Below are 23303 nucleotides of genomic sequence, written 5' to 3'. Positions count from 1 at the left end.
GCTGTTAAACGGCTCACCATGGGGTTTCAGCTGGGCAGGGGGGCAGGAGAGGAAAACCAGAAGAGCTCATGCTACCCCCCCCTTGTATGTTCTACAACACCTCACTTGTTGCACCAGTGGTGCAATTGGAATACTGACGATTGGGCAGAAAATGCGGAACACTGAGCATTCATCTCTTGGGGCCTTAATTACCTCCTTTGTCAAATAACCCTTCGGATCCTGTGCACCACTAGCAGTCTATGAATCTGTCAATGGAGACATAAGGGAATTTAGAAAACCTGGATGCTCTCTGAAAGCCCAGCCAGCCACGCTCTGCCAGCATCAGGCTCAAGAAGGGCATCCGGGCCTGGTAGAGTGTGGTTACTTTGATCCATTGCTTGCTTACTCATTATTACTACTACTTTGTAGGTGAAGTGTTTAGGAAAACACACCAGCTAGTTTAGAGTGTGTTCATCCTAACCTTTTTTCCCTTGTCATTGTTGAAGAAAGTAGAGCATGCTGTCTGAACAGCAGCTGGTCGTGCTACAGTGTGTACCTAAAATTGCAGGCGGGCCTTTCTGCAAGAATCCCAGACGCGTCAACACAGACTCTTGTCTGTTCTATATATCTTGCTATAAAGGAGAATGATCTCATAGTAAGCCTTAATAAGTTCATCTTTAGAGTGGGCTGTAGACAAGGTAGACTCTGTGTAATGGAACCATTTCTATTTCCTGACATTAGTCACTGAAGGAAAACGCCCACATAATAATAAAAATAATACCTAACATCTGTTCAGCACTTTAGAGCTCCCGAGTGTCATGTATATTCCCATCCAAATATCAGAAATCATATACATGATGTTCTACTGTAAACTCAAGAAAACAAGGATAGGTTTTGGGTATGTAAGGGACTGTATGAATTTTGGTAAGAATTTGTGGTGAAGGGCAGGCTGCTTCTGGTTTTTTTTCAGGCCTTGACAGGGGAAGCAATAGTATGGCTAAGAGCCATGGAGTTAGACAAACATGGGTTCAAATCCCAAACTACTGAATGTCGCTAAATCCCAGCTTCCTCATGGTAAACCAGAATGATAATTCCTCTCAGAGTTGGTATGACAGTGGAAAGAAATTAGGTTTATAAAACTTGTAGACACAGCCGGAACCAGAGAGGTGCGGAGACTGATAATTAATACCAGGGATTACTTGTTTAGCTCATATACTGTTAGAGCTTGGCGTCACTGAATGTCCCTCACCTTTGTTCTCTCTATTCAGACTGTCAACAGTTCCCACCTGTGTTTCTCCTTTCGAGACATTCCATGTGCTCTTTCTGCCTCGGTCCTGTTGATACCTTGCTTGACCTCCTCTCCAGCTAAATGATGGCAACAGCCTCCCAGCCAATCTCTAGTGCCTCTCGGTCTCCCCCACCCCCAGCCATGATGTCCTCACCATGTATCTCATGTATCATGGCATGACTATGCTTTCTAAAGCTCAGCTGCATGTTAACTGTGAATCTGTACTGTCTTGTCTCTCTGTCGCCTACTAAATAAAACCAAACTCTGTTTGGAGTTCAGTGTCCTCAGAAATCTAGCTAAACCTTAACCTTTGTCTTTATTCTGTATGACTGTGCAATATGAATTCTTTGCTACAGTCACGCCAGCCAGCTTAACCTTAGACATACAGTGAACTCAGACCTACCGCTGTGCCTTTGCTCAGGCCGTGGCTCCTGCCTAAAGAGCTGCATACGGCATTGTCTATATTTTAAAATAAGCATGTATGTGTACATGTATCATTAGTCATGAAAGACACGTGAGGGCCCAGAAACACATCTTTCATCTAGAAAATGGTGAGGAGTTTCATGTCTTGACACACATCCCTCAGCTTTCCGTTTTATTTCTGCCTTGATAATTAATTTTCTGACAGTGTTGGGATACAGTGCCTTCCTAATGGCATCACTACACCCTAGTAAGGATAGTACAAGGGTATTAAGCTGCAGAGGAAGGTGTTTATGAGTTAGGGGATTTGGAAACGGCAAAAAGGCACTAAGTTTCTGGTTTATGTGCACTAAGAAACATTTTTCTAAACTCAGAGAATCCTTATCTTGCTATTGCTGGTATTTGCTGTCTCTCTTTAACCCTTTACTTAGGTGGAATAAACACTTAGATGGAATAAACACATCCTGCTTAAGCATCAGTGAAGACCTTGTGTGCGGAGTCCGGTGCAGGGCACTGTCTGTCTCTGCCGGGACCCTCAGCAACTCAAACCATAGCTTCTGACCACGGGCTATGGAGGCAGAACAGGCAAAGAAGCATGTAAGGTCACTCCCTAGGTTGCTTTCCATCATTTTTCTTTAGGCATAACCAGATGTTTCTTGGACATAGAGACAAATGCTGTTTTGCTTAGTCTTCACAATTTAAATTCTTCTGGTTTGTTGAGATACTTTACCTCACTGCCTTTATCTCTGTAAGGAGAGGCTGAGAGGGATATTACTGGGAGAATCTGTCATTGTCACACCTCATCCATGATAAATTTCATTAATCTTTGAAATTCTTTTTTCCCATCTTCTTCTGGAGTCTAGTGCCTCATCCATGGCAGGTGGTAGGAACTTAAGTATCCAAAGATTTTCTCTTTTTGCCAATTCATTTAATCTGTGAAGAGTGGGAGAGATGCCTTAAGACAGGAAGCACCCTTCTCAAGAGGTACAGATCAGGTAGTAATTTGTAACTGCCTAAGAGATAGCAGCCACAGTTAGGATTTTCTTTTTTGTCCAAGTTTCTTCTTATGGGTATAAGTAGTGGGGGAAGGATCTGGTAGCTCTCGTAGTCTAGCTCACTCAGTAAAATTTCTCCTTATCCAATAAGATAAGTGCTCCTTAAATCATAGTAACAATTAAGAGGCTACATTCATTTACAAGGACAAGGACATCTTTTTAGAAACCTTAAAGCAATCACTTGGTAATAAGTGATTTAAAATGGGGCAGAGGAGGAAACATTTTCCTTGGTGTTTATCTCAGAACATATGGTATATTCACAGCCCATAAATTGACAGTAACACAGCTCATTTAGTAAAAGGGGAAAATGCTTTATCAAGTTAACCAGGTCAAATACAAATATGCATATGCAGTATGATAACTTCAGTGTAAAATGAAAACCACACATGTATTCATAGCAAAAAGTGGAGGGGAACACCCCAGACGTATACAGTGGTCAGAAAATTATCTGATGTGTTTCATTTCTTTTACTTCCCTCTCTCTGTGTCTATATTCTCCAGTTTCTCTTCGTTGAGTGTTACTAACTTTATAATCAAAGAGTCACTTTTAAAAGGTTATGCCAAATAATGACAGGTGTGTACCAATTTGGTGTTTAATTATTTAAATTTTTTTAAAGAAGAAAAATGAGGGGAAACGTGTGGAGTGAAATATGAGAGAATAAGGGATTAAACACAACCTGTTGAGTATAGAGATTGTTCATGTGGGCAGAAATCTGGAAGCCTCAGATACCTGGACAAGTTACCAAGAAGCAAAGTAAGTCATCTGGGTAAATTACTTAATATATAAAAAGTGCTTAGAGCAATGCTTGGGATAGGATAAGCTGGTTATTTTCATTGTTATCACCCCTGGATACTAGCACATTTTTATAACACCTTGAATAAATCATGGTACTCACTAAGTGCTTATTGGGTTAGTCTTTCCAGACCCTTTGCAACCCTGGTTCATCTAATAGTTGTGTCAGTTTGACAGGACACAGAATGGCAGGTGTGATCTGACAAGTGCAGAGATGAGTGGGACCGTCCCCTCCCCTGTCCTGATCATTGTCCTTCTGGTAATGTTTGTGGCCAAGTCTCCTCTTTGCTCATATTCAGCCCCCTATCTATGAAAACATTGAAGTCTTTCCCATAGATGCAGTAGCTATTAAGCCAGTTCTCTTACCCTGATCCGTGCTCTTGAATTTTTTGAATTAAATTATTTAACTTGATCCCTGCTAAATCTAACCTGTTTTGTTTTGGCCTTTCAGACTGTTGGTATGTTTTTATTGCTAGTTATTTTTCTGTCCCATGTGCTACCCTCTTCAGTTTTGTGCAGTCAGAACTTTTTCTGATTTAAAATGTGGGTCAGGACAGGGATAGGACAGAGAGCCCTGTGCATGAGCATTCAAGGCTTCCCCGTAGATTGGCATAGATGAACATCTCAGGGTCTCTTTCATTACTGGCTTATTCTTATATTATATCTAATGCTAATAAAACACATCTATTTAGTTTTTTGGCTAATGACAGATTAGGAGCCATAAGTGAAGAGGGAGAGAGAATTCTTAGAGATGAGTGGACTGACCATAGCCTGAGATAATGGCCCGATGCCTCAGGAGGAGACAGAAAGAAGAAACCCAAGGGATACATGACATTTAAGGGAGGAGGGTCTCAGGATGGAACTCGGACTATGACAGAAGAATCCGGCTGTGTTACAAATGTATGAAATGAGGTCGCTGAAGGGAGTAGACGGAAAGGGTACTGACCAACATCACTTTGGAAATGAGTGGAGACGATAAGACAGAAGGCAAAGGAGCTGCTCATAAGCACTTTATCAACTCTAGTTGAAGAACATTTCCTATGAGGGTGAGGGTACAGGTTAATGAATCTGAAACCACTATATGTATACTGGAATTAAATAAGTAAGTGGATAGTGGGTAGTAGGAGCCAAGTTGTCACTGTGGAATGGGAGGTGACAGGTAAGCAAGGGAAGGAATGACCCATGTGGAAATGGATTATACAGTTGGAGACATCAGTATGGATTCATATAATAGATTATTAAGCTAAACCTACATATAAATGTATATATATGGGAATATTTATAGGTAAGTATGTATACATGGGTTAGTAAACACACGTTTCTTTGTCAGCTGAGAGGGCTTGGAAGCAACAACACTCCAGTAGCAGTGAGCACACCCGGCACCCAGATCTTGGTTTCTAATATCTGTCTCTAATAAAAGGAGCCAGAACCCCTTGTAGAATGGCTGATTCTAGGGCTGGGGCAGGGAGTCAACAAAATGAACCTGGAGCATTTTATTGTACTGGAAAGTGAGAGAGTTGCTTACAGAACCCCACAATGATGGAAGTTTGTCAAAGGTGCACGGGAGTTAACTGAAATAGCTCCAAGCTGAAACAGTTTGAGCAACAAAATAAACTAGTAATGAATTATAACCCAAATTATAAATAAATACTCATGAGTCCCTGCTGATATAAGTAAATGATTGAATAAATAAATAAATGAGGGAGAAGAGAGAAATCTGTGCAGAAAATTTACAAATGATTTATGCAGATACTTCACCCTCAAGGAGGTGGGTCATAGTTGCCACTCCCCAAGTGTGGGGTTTACATAGTGATTTCCGCCAAATAGTACAGTATGGAAAGGGGGGGAGACCTGACAAATAGCACCTCAGCCAGCTGGTCACAGTCGATAACAACACAGTGACAAGTCATGGTAGTACTTCTCCTTGATATGACATGATGAAAATGGCGCTTTACCTCTGGGGTGTTCCTCCCCCAAACCCATGATTCCAGTCTAATTATGAGAAAAAGGTGAGACAAATCCCAATTGAGGGATATTCTACAAATCCCTGACCAGTACTCCTCAAAACTGTCAAGGTCATCAAAAACAAGGAAAGTCTAAGCAACAGGTACAGCCAAGAGGAGCGTAAGGAGACAGGACTATTTAATGTGGTATCCTGGAACAGAAAAAGGGCATTACGTAAAAAGCAGGAAATCTGCAAAAATCATAACCTTTAATGAATAATAACACACTGATGTTGGTTCATTAGTTGTGACAAATGAAATACTAATGTAAGATATTAATAATAGGGGAAACCAAGTGTGAGGTATATTCTAACTCTTGTTAATAGCCTCGCAACTTTTCTGTAAATCTAAAACTATTTTAAAATAAAGGGTTTACTTAAGGAAAGAGAAAGGTACCAGGACTGCAAAAGCATTGCAAGAGTTCTTGAACGCCACACCCCAGGAGCCTTGGGGCCTCCCTATAACAGACCGTGTGTTGATTGATGTTCTTTATGTTGGAGCTGACTCAACTCTTCCTCACATACCACTTTAACCCAGAGTGGTTCTCACTACACTTTCCTGGTCAGAGCCACCCTTTTGCTATTTCTAGCCCCAGGCTCTGTGTACGCTCTATCATCCCGTTCAATCTTGCTGTGATGTAGTTTGGCCTAGGAGTCCCAATATTCAGAATTCAGGTCTGAGGCAGCCTCTCCTCACTCCTTTAATCTCCTGGCAGAATCTCTGGCTCCTGGCTCAGGTAAATCCACTTTTTCGTAACATTTTATTTTGAAATACTTTTAGACGTAAGCAAAAGTCGCAAAAGTAATACAGAAAGTTCTCAAATACCCTGCACCCAGCTTCCCCTAATAGCAGTGTCTTACAGAACATAGAACAATTGTAGAAACCGGGAAATTAACACTCATACAATACAATTAACCTGCAGAGCTTATTTGAATGTTGCCAGTTTTTCTATTAATTTTCTTTTTCTGTTTCAGGATCTAACACCGGATCCCACATGGCACTCCTCACCCCCATTCTGTGATAGCTTCTCAGTTTTTCTTTGTCTTTCATGACCTTGACACTTTTCAAGCGTATTGGCTAGTTATTTTGTACACAGTCCTTCAGTTGGGTTTTCGGCTATTTTCTCATGATTGGATTGGGGTTATGCATTGTTGGCTAGAATATCACAGAAGGGGTGTGTTCTTCCCAGTCCATATCATACCAGGGGTACGTGATGTTGATATGTCTCATCACTGGGGATGTTAACTTTGATCTCTTAGTAAGGGAGGTGTCTACCAGGTTTCTCCACTGTAAAGTTACTACTTTCCCCTTTGTGTAATAAGCATCTTATAGATACTTTGAGACCATGCGGATATCCTGTTTCTCATGATACTTTTGCATACTTTAGTATCTGTCAGGGATTCTCGCCTGCAACAGTTATTATGTAGGGTTAGTTGTCGTGCCTAGCGTGTTATGACTGCTATGTGCCTGGCGCTGTGCTAAGCTCTTGATTTCACTTTTTCAAAATACCCTCTGAATTAGACAGTTTGTCCCCAAGTGTTGTCTTTTCTGCAGAACCTTTTCCAGCCTGTCTGTGTGGACGGAATAACTCTCTTTGTTCCTGTAACTTAACAATTTGCCCCTCTGCCATCATCCTTCCGACCCTCTGTGCTAATTCTGGGCTTTTTCTCTCCCACACTAGACCTTTGGTCTCGTATCCCTGCATCCCCAGTCCTGTGTGTAATGCCAGTCGCATCATAGGTGCTCAGAAATTTGAATGAAATAATTTGGTTTTAGGGCCTTTAAAACCCTGGTTCATCCTCTCTAGTCATGCTACATTGTTCTGTTTCACATCCTTGTAGTGGCTCTTTGGTAGCCAAGCCATGTTGTTGCCCCGTATGAAGCTCACAGTCAATGGTTGAAAACTGGACCTTTTTTTATAAGTGCTGCTGCTATTAAGCCAGGTGTCCTGAACTCCATCACTCTACTCTTGAATTTTTAAATGAAGTTGAAGGCTTTGGGCTGATCCCTATTAAATATCATCTTGTTTGTTGAGCCTGTCTTTTCAACAATGGAGATCTTTCTGATACCTAATTCTGTTCTCTACCCCATTTGCTATCTTTTCAGCTTTGTGCAGTCTAAGCACTTTTCTCCTTCCAAATGATTGATAACAGATAAGGTAGGACCAATTACACAGAGATACCCCCTGCCATTCTTTAGCACTCTTTAGGTGCAATGGAAGACTTTTCTGAAAATAAGGTAGACTGTCTTTGGTGTTCCTTACTACAGCACAAAAAGGTAAGGTTTGATGAGACAAAGCTGATTTAAAATTACATGTTCTTTATAACCTTTCAATGACATCTGTTTAATTTTTTTCTTTCACTTATTCATTAAATAAACATATACTTATTGAACATCTACTGTGTGACAGACACTGTTCTAACTGTAGGGCTGTAGTGTGAACAAAATATATGAGTTCCTGGTTTATGGATAAAAAAGCAAACAAAAACGTAAACAAGAACATACTTCAAATAGCTATAAAATCTATGAAGATGGTAAAGTAAAATGGGAACTAATCAGGAAAGTCCTCAGTGAAGAACTGATAGTTGAGCTAGGGTCTAAATGATAAGAAGAAAGGAGCCATGAGAACATCTGGGGGAAGAACAGTCCTGCAGAGGGAAGAGCAAGTGCAAAGGTCCTGAGGCATGTGTGACTTTGGCGTACTCAGAGAACAGAAGGGCAGTCAGTAAGCTAGAACAAGGTTATAATTTCCAGTTACTTGATAGGTACATTTACTGCTTTTTTTTTTTCTAGAAATCGTCTAATTTTATACTAAAAATTTGACCTTGTTTGCTCAGCTAGAAAAAAAGTTAGAATTGCAAGAAGAGAATTTGCACATTTCCCCAGGAACAAAGTATCTGAAAACAAAAACACAACAAAATGTTGGAAATTATGGATGCTCAAGAGTTGGTAAGAATGCTCCTACTTTCCAAGTGTTCATTTCTCCCTAGGGTAGATAAAATGATATTTCCTAAATAGGAAACCCATTGTACGGTAATGAGTTATTGTTTTGGATGCATTAATATCTAGTGTAAAATACTGCCTGGAAACATGCACTTGGTTTTTAGACTGAAGATCTTTTGATGATTGCAGACGTGGTATAAATCAGATGATATAAGTTGTCTTCTTAAGTCTTTTCAGTAGAGCATAATGGAAAATAAGAATTATGTTGGATGTATGTCTGGAGTACTTTCTTAGTTTGGATTGTTGTGTTTTGGTATTTGCAGATAATTGGCGTTTTGAGTTTTTGATGGATTCTTTCCAGATGGGCTTAAGATTAAAATGTGCTAAACCTTCCCCCATAACTCTCATCGGAGCAGTATATGCTGGGAGCAGAGAGCTCCGTATCTCCATGATATCTCTCACTTTTCTGCTCTTTGTCTCAGAGTGAGCCAACTGTGTAGCATTCCCGGCACCGATGGCACAAGAGTATGAAAGGAAATGCTTAGAACATGAGTGGAGTGTGCAGTAGAAAATGTCTGAGTCTTGTTTATCTCTGAGTGTTAACTTTCAGAACATAGGAAACTCAGATGTTCCCTTATCTTGAACATTCTTTTAGATAGAAATTTAGAGAGATGTAAGTTAAATGCTTTCAGTAAATTGAACAGAATCATATTCTTCGGGGTTCAGACGTAGTTCGTATAATTAAGGATGGTGGCATAAATGGTCTGAAAGTGAATTGAGAACAGGGCAAACCAAGAAGAAAAAGTTCATGTACATCATTGGTACAATATTAAGTAAGCTAAATTATAGAAAAATAATTTGTGCTTAATCATTATTTGGATGTGAGTGACTTAAGTGTATTTTCATAAAGGCAGTCACAAGTAACCACTTAAGTATTTGTCTCTTACCTTTCCCCAGGATACCAGCTGCTCCGTGTATTATATTATAGCTGAGGAAGCTTTGGGTTACATGTTAGGGAAGGTTCTGTCAAGCTCAGAAAGAACGATGCAGTTGACAAAAGCAGCAGCTGTATTCCCTGCTACAGGCTCATGTTCTTTCACTGTCAGCCCAGGACCCAAATGTGTCCTCCCTGCTGCCCACCCGTCCTCAGTGAGCACGCAGACTGGTGTTTCAGTGAACAGCGTGAACTGATTCCTACACCAGCTTGTCTGAGAACAGATAGGCATGCTGGATAATTAATAACTGTGTGTGTGATAATACAGTAAAAATGTTTGAGAAACCGAATTGTTACATATACCTAAAAATAAATACACTGTGAGCACATGTAGAGCTTTTACATGACTACTCCAAAAAGATAAGCCTACTATATTCATAGAATAAACAGTGAAGTCTGTTAGATGGCATTTACATTTATTTTTTCTTATTTGACAAGAGTTTTAAATTCTTTGTCTTCACCCACTCGACAGACGTGTATGTTTTCTTCAAGCTATCGTTATAAGCAAACAGCTTAGAAAAATTCACAGCTAGGTAATTTTATCCCAAATATCTGCTTAAATTTCAAAGGCAACTTGAGTTAGCCCTGAGCAAGCTCAGAAAACTGTATATAAATATGTGTATTATATAGAAATTTTTTATATAGTACATGTATCTTCTATGTAGCATATATGTTGATTTGAAATTTTTATGTAAAGATGTATCTCTTCATTCTCTCTTTGACTTATCTTTAATTTCCATCTTTTACTTTGATGTGAACAGGTTTGAACTATGTAATCTTAGATCATGTTGTCTAATGCCATCATTAGAAGGGGAAACAGAGATCTAAAAGGTCTATGTGGGTAGCTCAAGGTCACATGGCTAGTGGCCAAGCAGGACCTAAAATCCAGGTCTCCTGATTCCCCGCTTGCTTTATGCAGGTGCTGATAGGAAGTCCACACCCTGGGGCTTGGAGAGACAGAGGCTGTAAGGAAGGGCAGGGGTCGGGGAAGCTCCTGTATGAGGATCAGGTTTTACCTCTCCTGGAGGCCAAGAGAGGGCAGGAACTAAGCAGAGAGGTCAGGACCCTCACCAAATAGATTAACATTCAGGGCAGAGTCCAGTCTAAGAATGGGAAATTGCCATACCACGGTAGTGATGATAATAATTACTCTTCAACTTTTTGGGTATCTATTATATACTAGGCAGTGGGCTGTGCATTTTATTGTAACATATCATGTAATTTTCATAACCCCTGCAGAAAAGCACTGTGTTCCCGTTTTCACAGAGGAGGGTGCTGATATTCAGAGAATTAAATGACATGCCCAAGGTCCCATAGCTTGTCTGAGAGAGAACGCCATGATTTGAACCTGTCTGCCTTAGCCAGATCTCTTTGATTTCTGCAGTTTTATGCTGCCAAGCCAGAATCACAGATTTAAAACAGGGTGGGGCAAATGTGACAGAGATCAGAGATGGAGTAGGGGGCAGCATGGTGTGAGCCTGGTCCTGGAGGCTTACAGCAAAGGAACAGCACTGTTCTGGTGTAATAAAAGGAGGCCACCTCTCCGACGGCACAGCGGACAACAGAAGGAATTCCCACCTAATTCTCATACTTACCCTTGAGGAGCTAAATAAAGATGACTCATTGCCTCTGAAATGTGACTGAACCTCTGTATATGGTTTAGAGCCCACAGGCAATTGTTAATTGGGAGGGAAAATCTTGGGCTCCTAAAACTTGTAAAATATTTAACATGAGCCAGTAAGCAGTTGACAGTATACCACATACACTGTACCAGAATCCACTGGTGCTGTGGAAGCGAGGCCACTGCAAACACTGTCAAATCTTAAAGAGTTCAGCGGAGGAGAGCTGGGAGGCTGAAGAATGGAAAAACCACACCCTGATGAGGAATCACTAAGTATCTGTGGGTTGCTAAACTTCATGGATGTTTAGCTTAAAAAAGGAGAACTTTGGGGGAAGACCTGCACCTACTTTTATGGGGAAGGGAAGAAAAGAATTCTTCATTGGGCATCTTATAGTGATCCAGACATTAGATGCTTTCTGATCCTCACCAGTCCCACAAAGGAAATACTCCCACTCCCTGTAGTTAAGGAAATTGAAGCTTAGAGAGAGATCATTTGCTGTGGGTCACTTAGCTAGTAAATGAATTCAAACACTGTTGCCTCTGAATCCAAAGTCAAGTGGAAGAGGCGTCAGACTAAATCTGAGTTGCAAAGCTAGAACCAGTAGATATATATTGTACCATAAAGCGAGGTTAATTTCCCAGGTTAATCCAAAAGCACTTTCTTGTAACGAGCACTATTCCTTCCCAAAATAAAATAAAGTGCCCTAAACACACACACACACACACACGCAAAACAGCTTTACTGAGATACAATTTATAAACTGTAACGTTCACATATTCTAAGTATACAATTCCAAACTGCCTTTTAAGGTAGCAAGTTTCCTGTCATTGGAACTGCCTGCGTAGAAGAGGCTAGAAAATCTCTCAGTCAAGGATATCGTAAGAGGAAAGTCCTGCTTCCATCTCAGAAGAGTTCATTTTAAGTAAGTTAAAAGTGGTTTCACTACCCCCAGAGTACTGAGCAGCTATTCACTTAAGTGTTTTAAACTTTGATGGATACAGGGCCATGGAAGGGCCCAGAAGATGCTCCAGTTGTGCTTGTCACCGTAACTTTGGCTGCATGCTAGAATTGCAAGGGAGGTTTAAACACTCCAGATGCAGCTATGAGGGCCACACCCCAGGGCCAGCTAAGTCAGCACCTCTGGGGTAGGGCCCAGCATCAGCTACCTATTAGAGGCAGCAGTGCTGAAAGCTGCTTTCCTCAGCGGAGAGGCTCAAGAGCTCGAGAGGGTCATGAAGGGTCAAAGACCCAAACCAACCCCATCCTGCCTGTTGTTGCTTCTCTGCGCCCTGATGGTGAATCAGCCACATCCCGGTCGCTTCTAGTTTGGCCACAGCTGCCGCTGTCCCACGTCTAGCTCTTTCAAGACACCCAAGGCAGTGTTGGCAGTTTAACCAGAGACAGTTTGTTTCATGACCTTTTAACCAGCGGAACCTTTGTTTGTATCTAATGTCGTGTCCACCAGACGTTTCTGCAGAGCTTTAGGATGGAAAGGTCCTTGAGAAAAGAATTAGCGTAAACTCCATCTCCAAATCTGACTGGGGGTCCTGCTTTCAGAACAGTGACTTTACCCATATTTGAAACTTTTTGTGACCTATCGTGCAGGTCACTACATATATGCCCACATCAGAACATCAGTGCTTTCTGTTTTATCTCCTATATGGAGCTTGTTAACTGATGATAATGTGGTCAAGTGAAAATCTAGCCTGGGAGCCAGACGGTATCAAAAACGGGTGGCCTTGGGGAGCCTTAAAACCTCTGAGCCTCATTGTCTGTAAAATGAGAGTGATAGTTCCTGCCTAAATGTCCCTTTAAGAATCCACTTTAAAAATGTGTGTGATCATGCCTTACAACTTATTATTTGTTGCACTCCTGCTGTGTGCCAGGTGCTGTACTAGTCCCTGGGGAAACCGACCTGAGTAAGTTTTGATTCCTGCCCCGGAGAACCTTATAGCTTAGTGAAGGAGATAGGCTTAAAACCAGGTGACGGTTAAAAGAGTGTGGGGGGGGGGGCAGAAATGCACAGGATACTCTTAAGAGCATCAAGGAAGGTTTAGAAGGACTGGATTATTGATATAGGGATTTCAGGAAAGGCCTCCCACAGGTGCTAACGGAGGACAGAGTGGAGGTTAACAAGGTGAATTGGAGAAAGAGGGAACAGAGTGAGCAAAGGCTTGTAGGTGAGAACACAGAAAAGGGAGGTTGTGATGCAAATGCTGATAGGTGTTTTATTCAGTGCTTGCTTCCTTTCCCTTGGGAGAGGTGACTTGTTATTGAGTAGGGTGCATTGGAGAGGATTCAAAGGAAGAAGGGCAAGAGATGCAGGTTAAAATAGTCATCATCTGTTTTCCTCTTCATTTGCCTGATTTTGTGTAGGCATTTGGGATATGGAACAGGAATGAGGTTGAGTGATTTATGCCCATCACCAAAACCCCATGATTAAAAAGAACACTTTGTCCAGGTCAGGTGTAGTATATGTTTAACACTCAAGGTGGGCATTGAAGCATAGTGGTACTTACAGAAAGTCTCCCGCAGAGGACTTTCTTTTATAAAGAAAGCCTTTATAGCTCACGAGGTCTGAACTGGGGACCAGAGATGGTCCGCAAACCAGGCATCCGCGAACCGCGCAGAGCACTGAGCAGGAGCTTCTCTTGAGCCTCACGGTAATTTCCTGTGTCTGCCCTGATTTTACTGTCAGCAAAACTGCAGCGGCATCCCTTCAAGACTGTTCTTAAAGTAGTTGTCACAGTTAGTTATGTGTCTTATCCTCACCCTCTATTTTCTCCACAATTGTGCTCTCTTCAGAGTCAAGAAATCACAGAAATCAAGAAAGCCAGCTGCCCAGTGGTGATTTCCTTTCATGTACCACAGCCCGTGGAGGCAGGAAGGGGGCAGGGAGTGTAAGGGGTGCATACTTCTTGTGCTGTAGGCTTTCAGGCCATGAATTGTCAAGCCTGAGCCTGATCCAGCCAGACTTCCTTCTGGCTGAGAAACAGACTGTCCCCGTACATTTCTAGTCCGGTGAATCCTATCAGAAGGCCAAATGGCTTCATCAAAAGCAACGTGATAACCAGGGGCCTAATCTCTCCTGCCTCTTCTGTTGACTCTGTCAACACATGGTGCTGAGGTAGGAGAGACTGCCAGGGCTTTTTCGTGGCTGCCCGAGTTCTGAGCTGTTTGCCTGAGCCCTGATCCCCCACGCCCTGGGAGTGTAAAGCAGAGGTGTGCGGAGTAGAAAGAGCTCTCAGCAGGCACCACGAGACCCAGATTTCAGTCCTGGCCTCAAACCAGCAGTTTTGGCCTTGAGTGAGTCACCATCCATGGGTTATAGTTTCTCCCCTGTAAAAGGAGAAGGCTGGGTTTAGATCATCTCTGAAGTTCTCTCTAGGTTTAAGCTGGCAGGAATCAAAGGCCCTAACCTTACTCTGTCACCGTCTGGTCTACAGCTCTCCCCATCTTTGCCCCTCGCCTTTGCCTCCTTCAGTCTTCCCTCTCCACCTACCTGCCCCTGCCTAGCTCCATTCTTTCATGCCAGCCTCTCCGTACCTAGAGGGAATCCTTTGGTGCCCAAGTAGGACTGGATTTCCAGATAGACTTAACCGTGTGTTTAGGGCACCTGCAAAGCAAAGTCACCATGAGAAAATGGTTTCAAGAGAATTTGATATTCACTACTTTAAAAAATACCAAAACAATCATGGAAAAAAAAAAACCACAGACTTTTGCTGGACTTCCTTGGTCTTATTTTATGGTTTGTTATTTTAATTTAATTTCTGTTTGGAGGAACACTAAAATCTATTCAGTACTTAGGGTTGCTGAAGGCTTCATCTTCTACCTCTAAACTTCTTGGACTCAGCCTTTTCACTAAAGCCTCGTAAAGGTAGGGGCAAGCGCATTCGTCTGCTCTGTGCCCTCTTCTCTGTGCTAGCCACGTGTGCTTATTTTAGTACAGTGGCATGTATTTCTATAGCCGCGGCTTACTCAGAGTCTTCCATTTTATTATGGACTCTCTGGTTGAACATTTCCATGGTGGGTGTTAGGCTCTGGGACAGAGATAGGCCAGGAAAAGAGACATCTAACTATAAGACACACTCACGCCCCCCTCCAAAGTTTTCCATCGGATTGAGACGTAAGTTATTCTCCAGAATAATTAAATGCCACAAGCGCACGTAAATATTTGAAAGAGCGCTACGGAAATTCAGAGGCAGAGCAGTTTTTGGAAGATACTCCCTGCCAGAGTGTCCTTGAAGGAAAAGTGGTGGAGAGTTTTCATAATAACAAAATAGGCCCATCTGAATGGCCTGTTAACTTTATTTCTAAATTCTGAATCCCATGATTGTGGACTGTTGGCTGCTACCCATTCTCAGAACTGCCCCAAACTAGTTTCTCCCAGACTCAGGCTTTCTGTCTCTGTCCCTCCATATCTCTTCTTCCCTGGCTTTGGTCCTTTGGACCTCTCGCTTCAGATAAACTGCTGTAGCCACTGAGAAGAATAGCCAAGCTGAGTCCCCTGAGCCCACAGAATGATAGGTCTTTTCCCTGGTAGACTCTGTATGGTTGCTTAGGAGAACATTTGGCTTTTGCACAGACCCTGAGTGGTCCCCAGTCCCTTATTTTCACCACAGTCTGGTTAAGCCCATGGCATCGTTACTGTCATCATCAAGTTAAATGTATTGAGTGATTGTGTGCCAGGCACTGTGCTCGATGCAGCACATGTGTGGATTCATTAAATCCTCATCACAGCCTCTGAGATGGGTGCTATTTTTTTCTGCCTTACTGATGTGGAAAGGAAGGGATGTTAAGTAACGCACCTGAAGGGCCATATAGCTAATGGCAGAGCCAGGATTCTTATTCTAGCAATGTGATTCCCGAGCCCCTGCTCTAAACCATTACCTTGTACTATGTGTTCAGAGGAAGAGGAGCTGGGCGGTGTCGTAGGCTGGGGACAGCGTGGACAAAGTAGGAAGAACTCATTCTGAGTTTCTTTCCATCAAGATGAAAGTTGTTTGAATTGTTAAACAAGAGGAAATGCCAGAAAGTGCTTCCTCTTAAATATATTAGATGATATCTTTTATCCGTAATGCCATCTTTTTGATTCTCCTCATCGCTTTTTTTTTCACTCAGTATTTGATCAAAATAAAAGTTGTTTGATATGGATGCCTTTTCAATGAGGTACACAGTATCACATTGCCAAGCGTAATTTCCACTTGGGTGACACCGTTCTCACCACTGAGAGAAATGGCATCGTTAGCCAAAAAGGGTGGTGTTAGGTGTCTTACCTCTCTCACTGAACAAGCAAGCACAGTTACGTACATTGAGATGTGTCTTTTCAGGATTCTGGCATTGTTCATTGGTTTGTTTTCAGAAGGAGGGTTTCCTTCAGAAAGTTAAACATTATTTCCTCTGCTTCTTTATCACATTGATTTTGGGGAGTGTTTGCTGATGTTCTTAAGTGTGGTTATACCTGTGCTTCATGAAGAGGTGTCGCTTATTTTATGAACATTTCAGTCAGCTACTTCCCTTGAATGGAGTTCTTAAGACTAATTTGATGCCTTGAGTTGAGCCCAGAAACTTTATATTTAGCTTTGAATTGATTTCTTCCAAAACATAAGTACGTGTACTTTTAAGATTCTCCTGATAATTCTGGTATCTAACACCCACTTGTCACTTTATTTAATGGTTCTAGTGGTTTGGGGCATCCGATTATTCATTGTTTTCACCGCTAAGAATAATGATCATTATGGAATTCCCAGTTTAGCCTGAGACCACCCAACTTCCCCCTACTCAGAACTCAAGACTTGCTGTTACTCCAAGGACAAACCAGAGAAGGCAGAGTCTAAAGAATTAAAGTGAGGATGCGGGATGAAAACTTAATAGTAGAGATATCTTTCTGAGCACTCTGGAAAGTTCTCTCTACCTTGCACCCCCATACTTCCATCAAAGCCAAAGGCCTTTCACCCTTAGCTGGGCTCCTTCAGGAGTCCCCAGCCTCAGCTGTGCATTGTGGCTGTAAATGACCATCTGACCACTTGGAAATTCAGGAAAGTTGGACCTTCAGCTTCTCTTTGGAGTTAATGGAGCAGTGTAGTTTACCAGATGTGAAACTGTTTTTAGAGATGTCAGCTGCCCCCGGGGCTGGTTCCTGGGCTGTGTCTTTGTGGGTCCGGCCCAGGGGAAGGAAGGAAGGAAGGAAATAAAAAGAAATGAATTCACTCACTTTTCTTCCTTAAAAGGACTCTGCAGGGATACAAAAGGGGAATCTGAACTTGGTAAGGTAGCTTGCTCTTCTGTCTGCTCCAGGTTACTTTTTTGTTTTTGCTGGCGTGCTCTACCTGGATCTCAGTTTACCACTCCTGCAGCGCCCATCCCAGTTCTAATCAAGACTGCATGTAAAGCACTTATATTCTTTCATCACAAGACCTAGGTTTGAGTCCTAGTGCCACCGCTGTTAATTGGCCAAGTAATCTTGGGCAAGGAGTTGAACCTCTTGAACACAGTTTTCTCCCCTATTTGAGGTTGATAATAACACTTATTCACAGGGTAGCCTCAGGATGAATTAAAATGATGACATATGGTAAAGTCACTTTGTTAGCTGTTCGGTATCCTTGCTGTTACGTTTCCTACCCATGGCTGGCTTGTTCAGATGCAGGCAAATGCTAGCTACATGAATTTTTACATGGAAACACTTCATTTTGGAGGTTTTAAATAACCCTTTTATAAAAGATTGATAGTGTGAAATATCTGGCTATAAAAATGGAGAAGAACTTGTGAAGACGTTTCACGGTGCCCTTCAGGTTTGTTTCAGCATACGCAAAGAAATCATCCTAAGGGTTAAGTTTTCACCTGTGTCATTTGGCTTGCAAAACATTTGGAAAAAACTTTACAGGTGGTTAACGCTTCTCATAGGTCAGAAACCTATTTCCATGTGCTAAGTCATCAGTAATATTTTGGATGTGATTGTTTCCCTTTTGAATATATTTTAGATGAATTGTTTCCCTTTAAGAATTCACACAGAAATTGGATATCATGTTTTAGACTACCCTCCCCAGCATTTGGTGGGATGGGGTATGGTCACGTACCCACCCACGAACAAATAAGACCAAACAGATTATTTAGTTTCCTTCTTAACGCATTTTTTGCACGTATAGCTTCAATAAATAGTTGTTAAAAACTGTAAGATACACAAGGCAAGGAGATCCACCGACTCTTGAGATTTGAGGAGGCCCATAGATAACCCCTCCTCCAAGCTTGAATTAAAAAGCAGTTGAGAGAGATAAAGGAGTCAGGCGGATGGACAGCAAAATACCATCTTTATTACTGAAAATGCTTTTGGGAGAATGTGGCTTTGGGTCTGCAGCCAAGCAGGCCTTCTGAAATTTCATCCTTGAATTAGATAGATTTACCCACTCTTTGCCTGGTACAGCAGGACAACAGAAGTTGGCAACCAGCAGGGAAAACCTCCTACTCCCCAATAGGAGAAAAGTCCAGCATTCACCATTTTTGCAGGCAGGCAGATCCCAAAGAGAGGAAGGAGGAGGTGGAGAGAGAGGCCAGGTCTGTTATCGAGGGAAATTCTCTGCAGGTGATAGGTGGAGAAAAGTAAATAAAAGTCTTTTCATAACACCTGCAGTGGGGTCTTCAAAGGTAGATTGGTCCTGGCCCTTCTCTCCAGGGACACTCAGTAAGAAAGGGAGGTATGGCATCTGTCCAGCTGTGACTGAACCTGAGATCGCTCTGCTTTGCTTTTCTTCACTGCTTTTGCTAAAGCTTTAAATGTGGAGTAGGAGCACATTTTCTGTGGCTGCCACATTTTTCCCTGGCGTTTTAACTGGCCCCCTTCCAGCGTCTGAGACTTCTTTCAAGTGCCACTTTAGGCTTTAAAAAAATTAATCCTTATTTGACTAAAAAATGATGAGAGGAACAGTTCCTCTTCGTAAAGTGCCAAACAGTACTGCCTTCCAAACATCTGGTGGTGTATATAACTTAGCCCAAAGGTGAATTTTACCCTAAATATAAGCAAGATGCAGAGTATATTGCATGATGACACTGGGCTCAAACAGAAGCAAGTGCGTTGCAGCTGCTGAAGAACAGAAAAAAGAAGTCACTATCATCACTGAAGGGAATTCATTATTATTATTATTATTAATTATTATTACCATGATTAATTTCCTAGTTTTGGAATTGAATTTGTAGTACTGAACTGAACAGAACCCCACAATCACACCCAGCTTTTCTTTTCTGCTTTCCCCCACTTCTGTGCCCTTTTTAAAGAACAGAGTTTTACAGAATTTAAGGTAGACCAGGATTTTTTTGTTGGTGTCCTCAGCCAAACCCTGCTGTCAACCAGGACCTGGGGCTGGCTTTCTGCGGAAAAACCTGCCTGTGGATCGCTCCCAGCTGTGGTAGCCACTCCGTGATGTTCTCAGATGGGCTCTGGAGTAAGACCAATCCATGCGTGCGCATTTGTAGTAGCCACTGGATAAGAACCAGGATAATGACTCCAGAAAACAAGGGTCACGGCTCTAACCTGCTGAGTCATCTCGGCTCAGCCTGGCTGGCAAGGGCTCTGCAGCTTCACTGGTTTGCTTTACTGCCCGTTGCATTCCAGCCTGCCAGGGACTCTTTTGCAGATAATGGGGGCTCCTGTAGAAAGGGTCGGTCCGGGTGGAGCAGAAGGAATCTGAATTTATAATATGTGCTCCAGCTCATCTTGATGCAGCTGTTACTTTAGAAGAAACACAAAAGAGTGGATAACTCCAGCTCCTCCGTATAAACCTGTCAGCATTTACTCATGCAGAGAGGCTACTGTGATTGGTCACATTCAGAACACAAAGGGTCCCAAGGGGCTTCTTGGCCACCATTCAGGTGCTGGACTTCCTGTCTTCCACTGAGCCTTTATGCACAAGTACCAGCAGCCTTCACTACCATTTGTCCTAATCGTCCAGGATGTGCATGAACAAGAAAAATAAATACCAAAGAACAGACAGGTACTACGTGAAATTTTGTCTGGGAACTTGAAAGCTGAACACTCTCAGGCCAAAAAATACATTATCTTTACTTCTTTTCTTTTCCCTGCCCTGGCCTGAGGTAGCCTCACTCTTAACTTACACCACCCCATGAAAAAATTTTATTAACCTTTCCTAAACTTTTTTCTTTTGCTTATCTTCAAGTATTTTAGTCTTTTCCACCTCTGAATCAGTCTTTCCCCTTTTGAGATCCCTTTTTCCCCCAAAGAGTTGAATCATTAGAAATAAGCATGATACAGATTCATACCCCTAACATGGAAGAGGAAAAATGGCAAAACCCTGCAAAGCGGTCACAAAATGTTAAAGCATCAAAGATCTTAGACATCTTAAACTCCAAGAGAATGTTTTTTCCTGTAGAGCTGAAACTTATGAGTTAAAATTCACTAAACTTGTATTATTATTCATCATCACATGCGATTGCCCTGTTTCGAAACTGCAGATGCTTTATGGGAGGGAACTTTGGTGTATCTTCAGGATGTGGTCTAGGTGTAAACAAAGTACCCAATGACTACTTGATAGGGTGGTTTAGAAGAATTTATTCTAAAAACATTTGCTACGTATCTTTTGTATACCAGGCAATTAGGATCTAACTGTTAGATAACAGATATAGAAAGATCAGTAAGACACAGTCTCTCCTCTGGAATAACTTGCAGTCTGTTGGGTAAACAAATAATGATATCCTAATGATTACCCAAACGACAGCAAATAAGTTAGCATGGGGACTCAGCTACTCTGAGTAGCTTACTCAGCCTTGGCGTATTGGGTGGGAGGCAAATGGCTTTCATTGAAGGATGTAATTGAGTTTGGATTTTAAGTGTGAACTGAATCTTAGAATTTTACATCAGGGAGGAAGAGACAATCTAACGCAGTCTTTCATTTTACCGATAAGGAACTGGGGACCTAGAGATTTTAATTGCCATTGCTAGGATACAATAGCTAGTCAATGTCAGACAAGAGTTCCACTAGAACTTTACTATTTCTTCTAGAAATAGAATTTGAGGTACCCAAAGAAATAATTGTTTGGGGAAAATGGGATCGACTTTGAGTATAATTTCTCCTGGAACAACCTGTTATTTTTAGTCACATTTATCGTAAAGCTGTCTTAGAAGGATTGATTAACTGTTTGTATGAGACTAAAGTAACAGCTCTCCTGGTACATGGACTAGCTGCATTATTTTAATACTTTATTACAAAAACAGTAAAAGGCAGGGCAGTCTGGAAACTTGCTAATTGGAATAGTTCGTGGCCCCCAGGTAATCTTGGAGCTATAAATCATTGCACCAAATATACCAGAAACTTAATAAATGGCACAAATTATTTGAATGTTGAATCCTATCTTAAAAAAAAACACTTCTATAAAATTATTAAAATATCACTATATTTCTTTTAGTTTTTAATTAATTCTAGGATTATAAGGATTTGTTAGATGAGAGAGAGTGGCCTTTTGACCTTCGGGGTGCCTAAAATTTCTGTTCCTGTAAAGTTTATTTCTAAATTTTTGACCATATATCCAGAAAGCACTTATAAGTTTATTTTTCATATCATTTGCATTCCTGATTAGTAGAATTAAATAGACTAATCTAATCCCCTCATCAAGAATCATTTGAATGCCTTCCTTCCTTATATTTCTCTAAAATGATTACCTGGACGACCTGTAAAACAGTGTGTTTGTGTTTAGTTTTGCCTCCTGGTCTGTCAGTTTTTAACTCTGTGACTTTATGAACTTTATGAGGATGATGTTACCTAACATTTCTCAGCTTTTTTGTTTTAACCTGTAAAATTAGGGAAATAATTTGCCTCAAGGAGTTGTATTAATTAAATGAAATAGTTTTTGTAAAACCCCTCCGCCAGTGTGCCTGGCACATACTCAAATCTCAGTAAAGTATAGCTTGGATTACTTTGCTTCATATCCTGCGAATATGTTATAACAGAGCAAACCTGTTTTGTATAGAGAAAAACTATCCTATTCTTTTCAGAACATGGTAAGAACATGATAAATATACTGCCTCTCTTTATTCTTTTGGGGTTCTGGTGAACATTTTTTGCAGCAGCCAGTTTTAATGATTAATTTTAAGGCCTGAACCCAAGCATTATTGACTAAAATAAAAACCACAAGCCTCAAGAGTCAGTAAGTATTGATGTTGGTTGAGAGCCAATGGATGAATGATGTTTAATATATTAAATATTAAAGGCAGAATCTTTTGGTTTGGTGAGTGTTGCTAATGCTGCCAATGAAAACATCCAGTTTGATTTACAGAAGTTTAATTTTACCCAGATAAAATCCATTTCACCTGACAGTTACTACATAATAATTCTAAAATACTGTTAACAACCCAAATGATTTCCTAAAATTCTGTGGGAATTCAATGAGAAAAAAATAACTTTGTTATTTAAATGCTTATATTTTTCAGTGGGTGGCTAAGTTTGCATCTTTCATATTACCTTGATTGCTGAGAATTTTAAAGTACTATAAATTATATTTTAAATATAAAACTAAAACAATAGAAAAAAAGAAATTTTGTAGAAATATGGGCTTCCCTCCTCCTTTATTTCTGCTTTTCTGTAATTTTCAAAATGTCATTCAAAAACTTAGTATGTTGCATTCTCCAGAATTCTGCTTAAGTGTGTTTCTGAAGCAGACAACCTACATTTCATCATTGATTCATTGAATTTTCCATGCAGTTCTAAAAAAATGAAAATTGTGGATTGAAATCAAATTGGAAACTTTCAGGCTTAAGAGAGTATTTTTAGAGGAGCAATTCAAAAATGCTAATTCATACACTTTGGCAAATCACAACAGCAGCTAACTCAAGTAGCCCTTATTTTGTGTCAAGTACTGTTCTAAGTACTTGTGTATATTAGCTCATATAATCTTCACAACAGTGAGGAGGCTGGTGACATCATCACTGTTATCATTGCCATCATCAATGTCATCACCATCATCATTACCACCACCATCATCCTCACCATCATCACCATCACCATCACCATCATCATCACCATCATCATTACCATCACCATCACCATTACCATCACCATCATCATTACCACCATCATCATCACCGTCATCACCATCACCATCACCACCATCAACACCATCATCACCACCGTCATCACCATCACCACCATCATCACCATCATTATTACCATCACCATCACCATTACCATCACCATCACCATCACC

General features: G+C 41.2%; 1 protein-coding gene across 8 annotated transcripts in view; it reads left to right on the top strand.

Annotated features, from left to right (window-relative positions):
* Window positions 1-23303, top strand: part of LRRC8D (leucine rich repeat containing 8 VRAC subunit D) — a 109387-nt gene that overhangs the window by 63448 nt on the left and 22636 nt on the right. Inside the window, exon 1 of one of the 8 annotated variants that reach the window (XM_082383616.1) lies at window positions 413-3495. The exons of 5 other annotated variants lie outside the window; for them this stretch is intronic. In XM_082383616.1, the coding sequence (XP_082239742.1) occupies window positions 3441-3495 (55 nt within the window). In that variant the 5' untranslated portion in view covers window positions 413-3440. Of the gene's footprint in view, window positions 1-412; window positions 3496-7643; window positions 7815-7858; window positions 8487-23303 lie in introns of those variants that run through there. 2 more of the 8 variants (XM_082383619.1, XM_082383622.1) reach the window with 2 other exon arrangements.

The sequence above is a fragment of the Balaenoptera borealis genome (assembly GCF_965194805.1).
Source record: "Balaenoptera borealis genome assembly, chromosome: 1".
NCBI classification, from domain to species: domain Eukaryota; kingdom Metazoa; phylum Chordata; class Mammalia; order Artiodactyla; family Balaenopteridae; genus Balaenoptera; species Balaenoptera borealis.
Note: the sequence above shows the minus strand (reverse complement) of the source record. Positions and strands in the feature narration are given on the sequence as shown.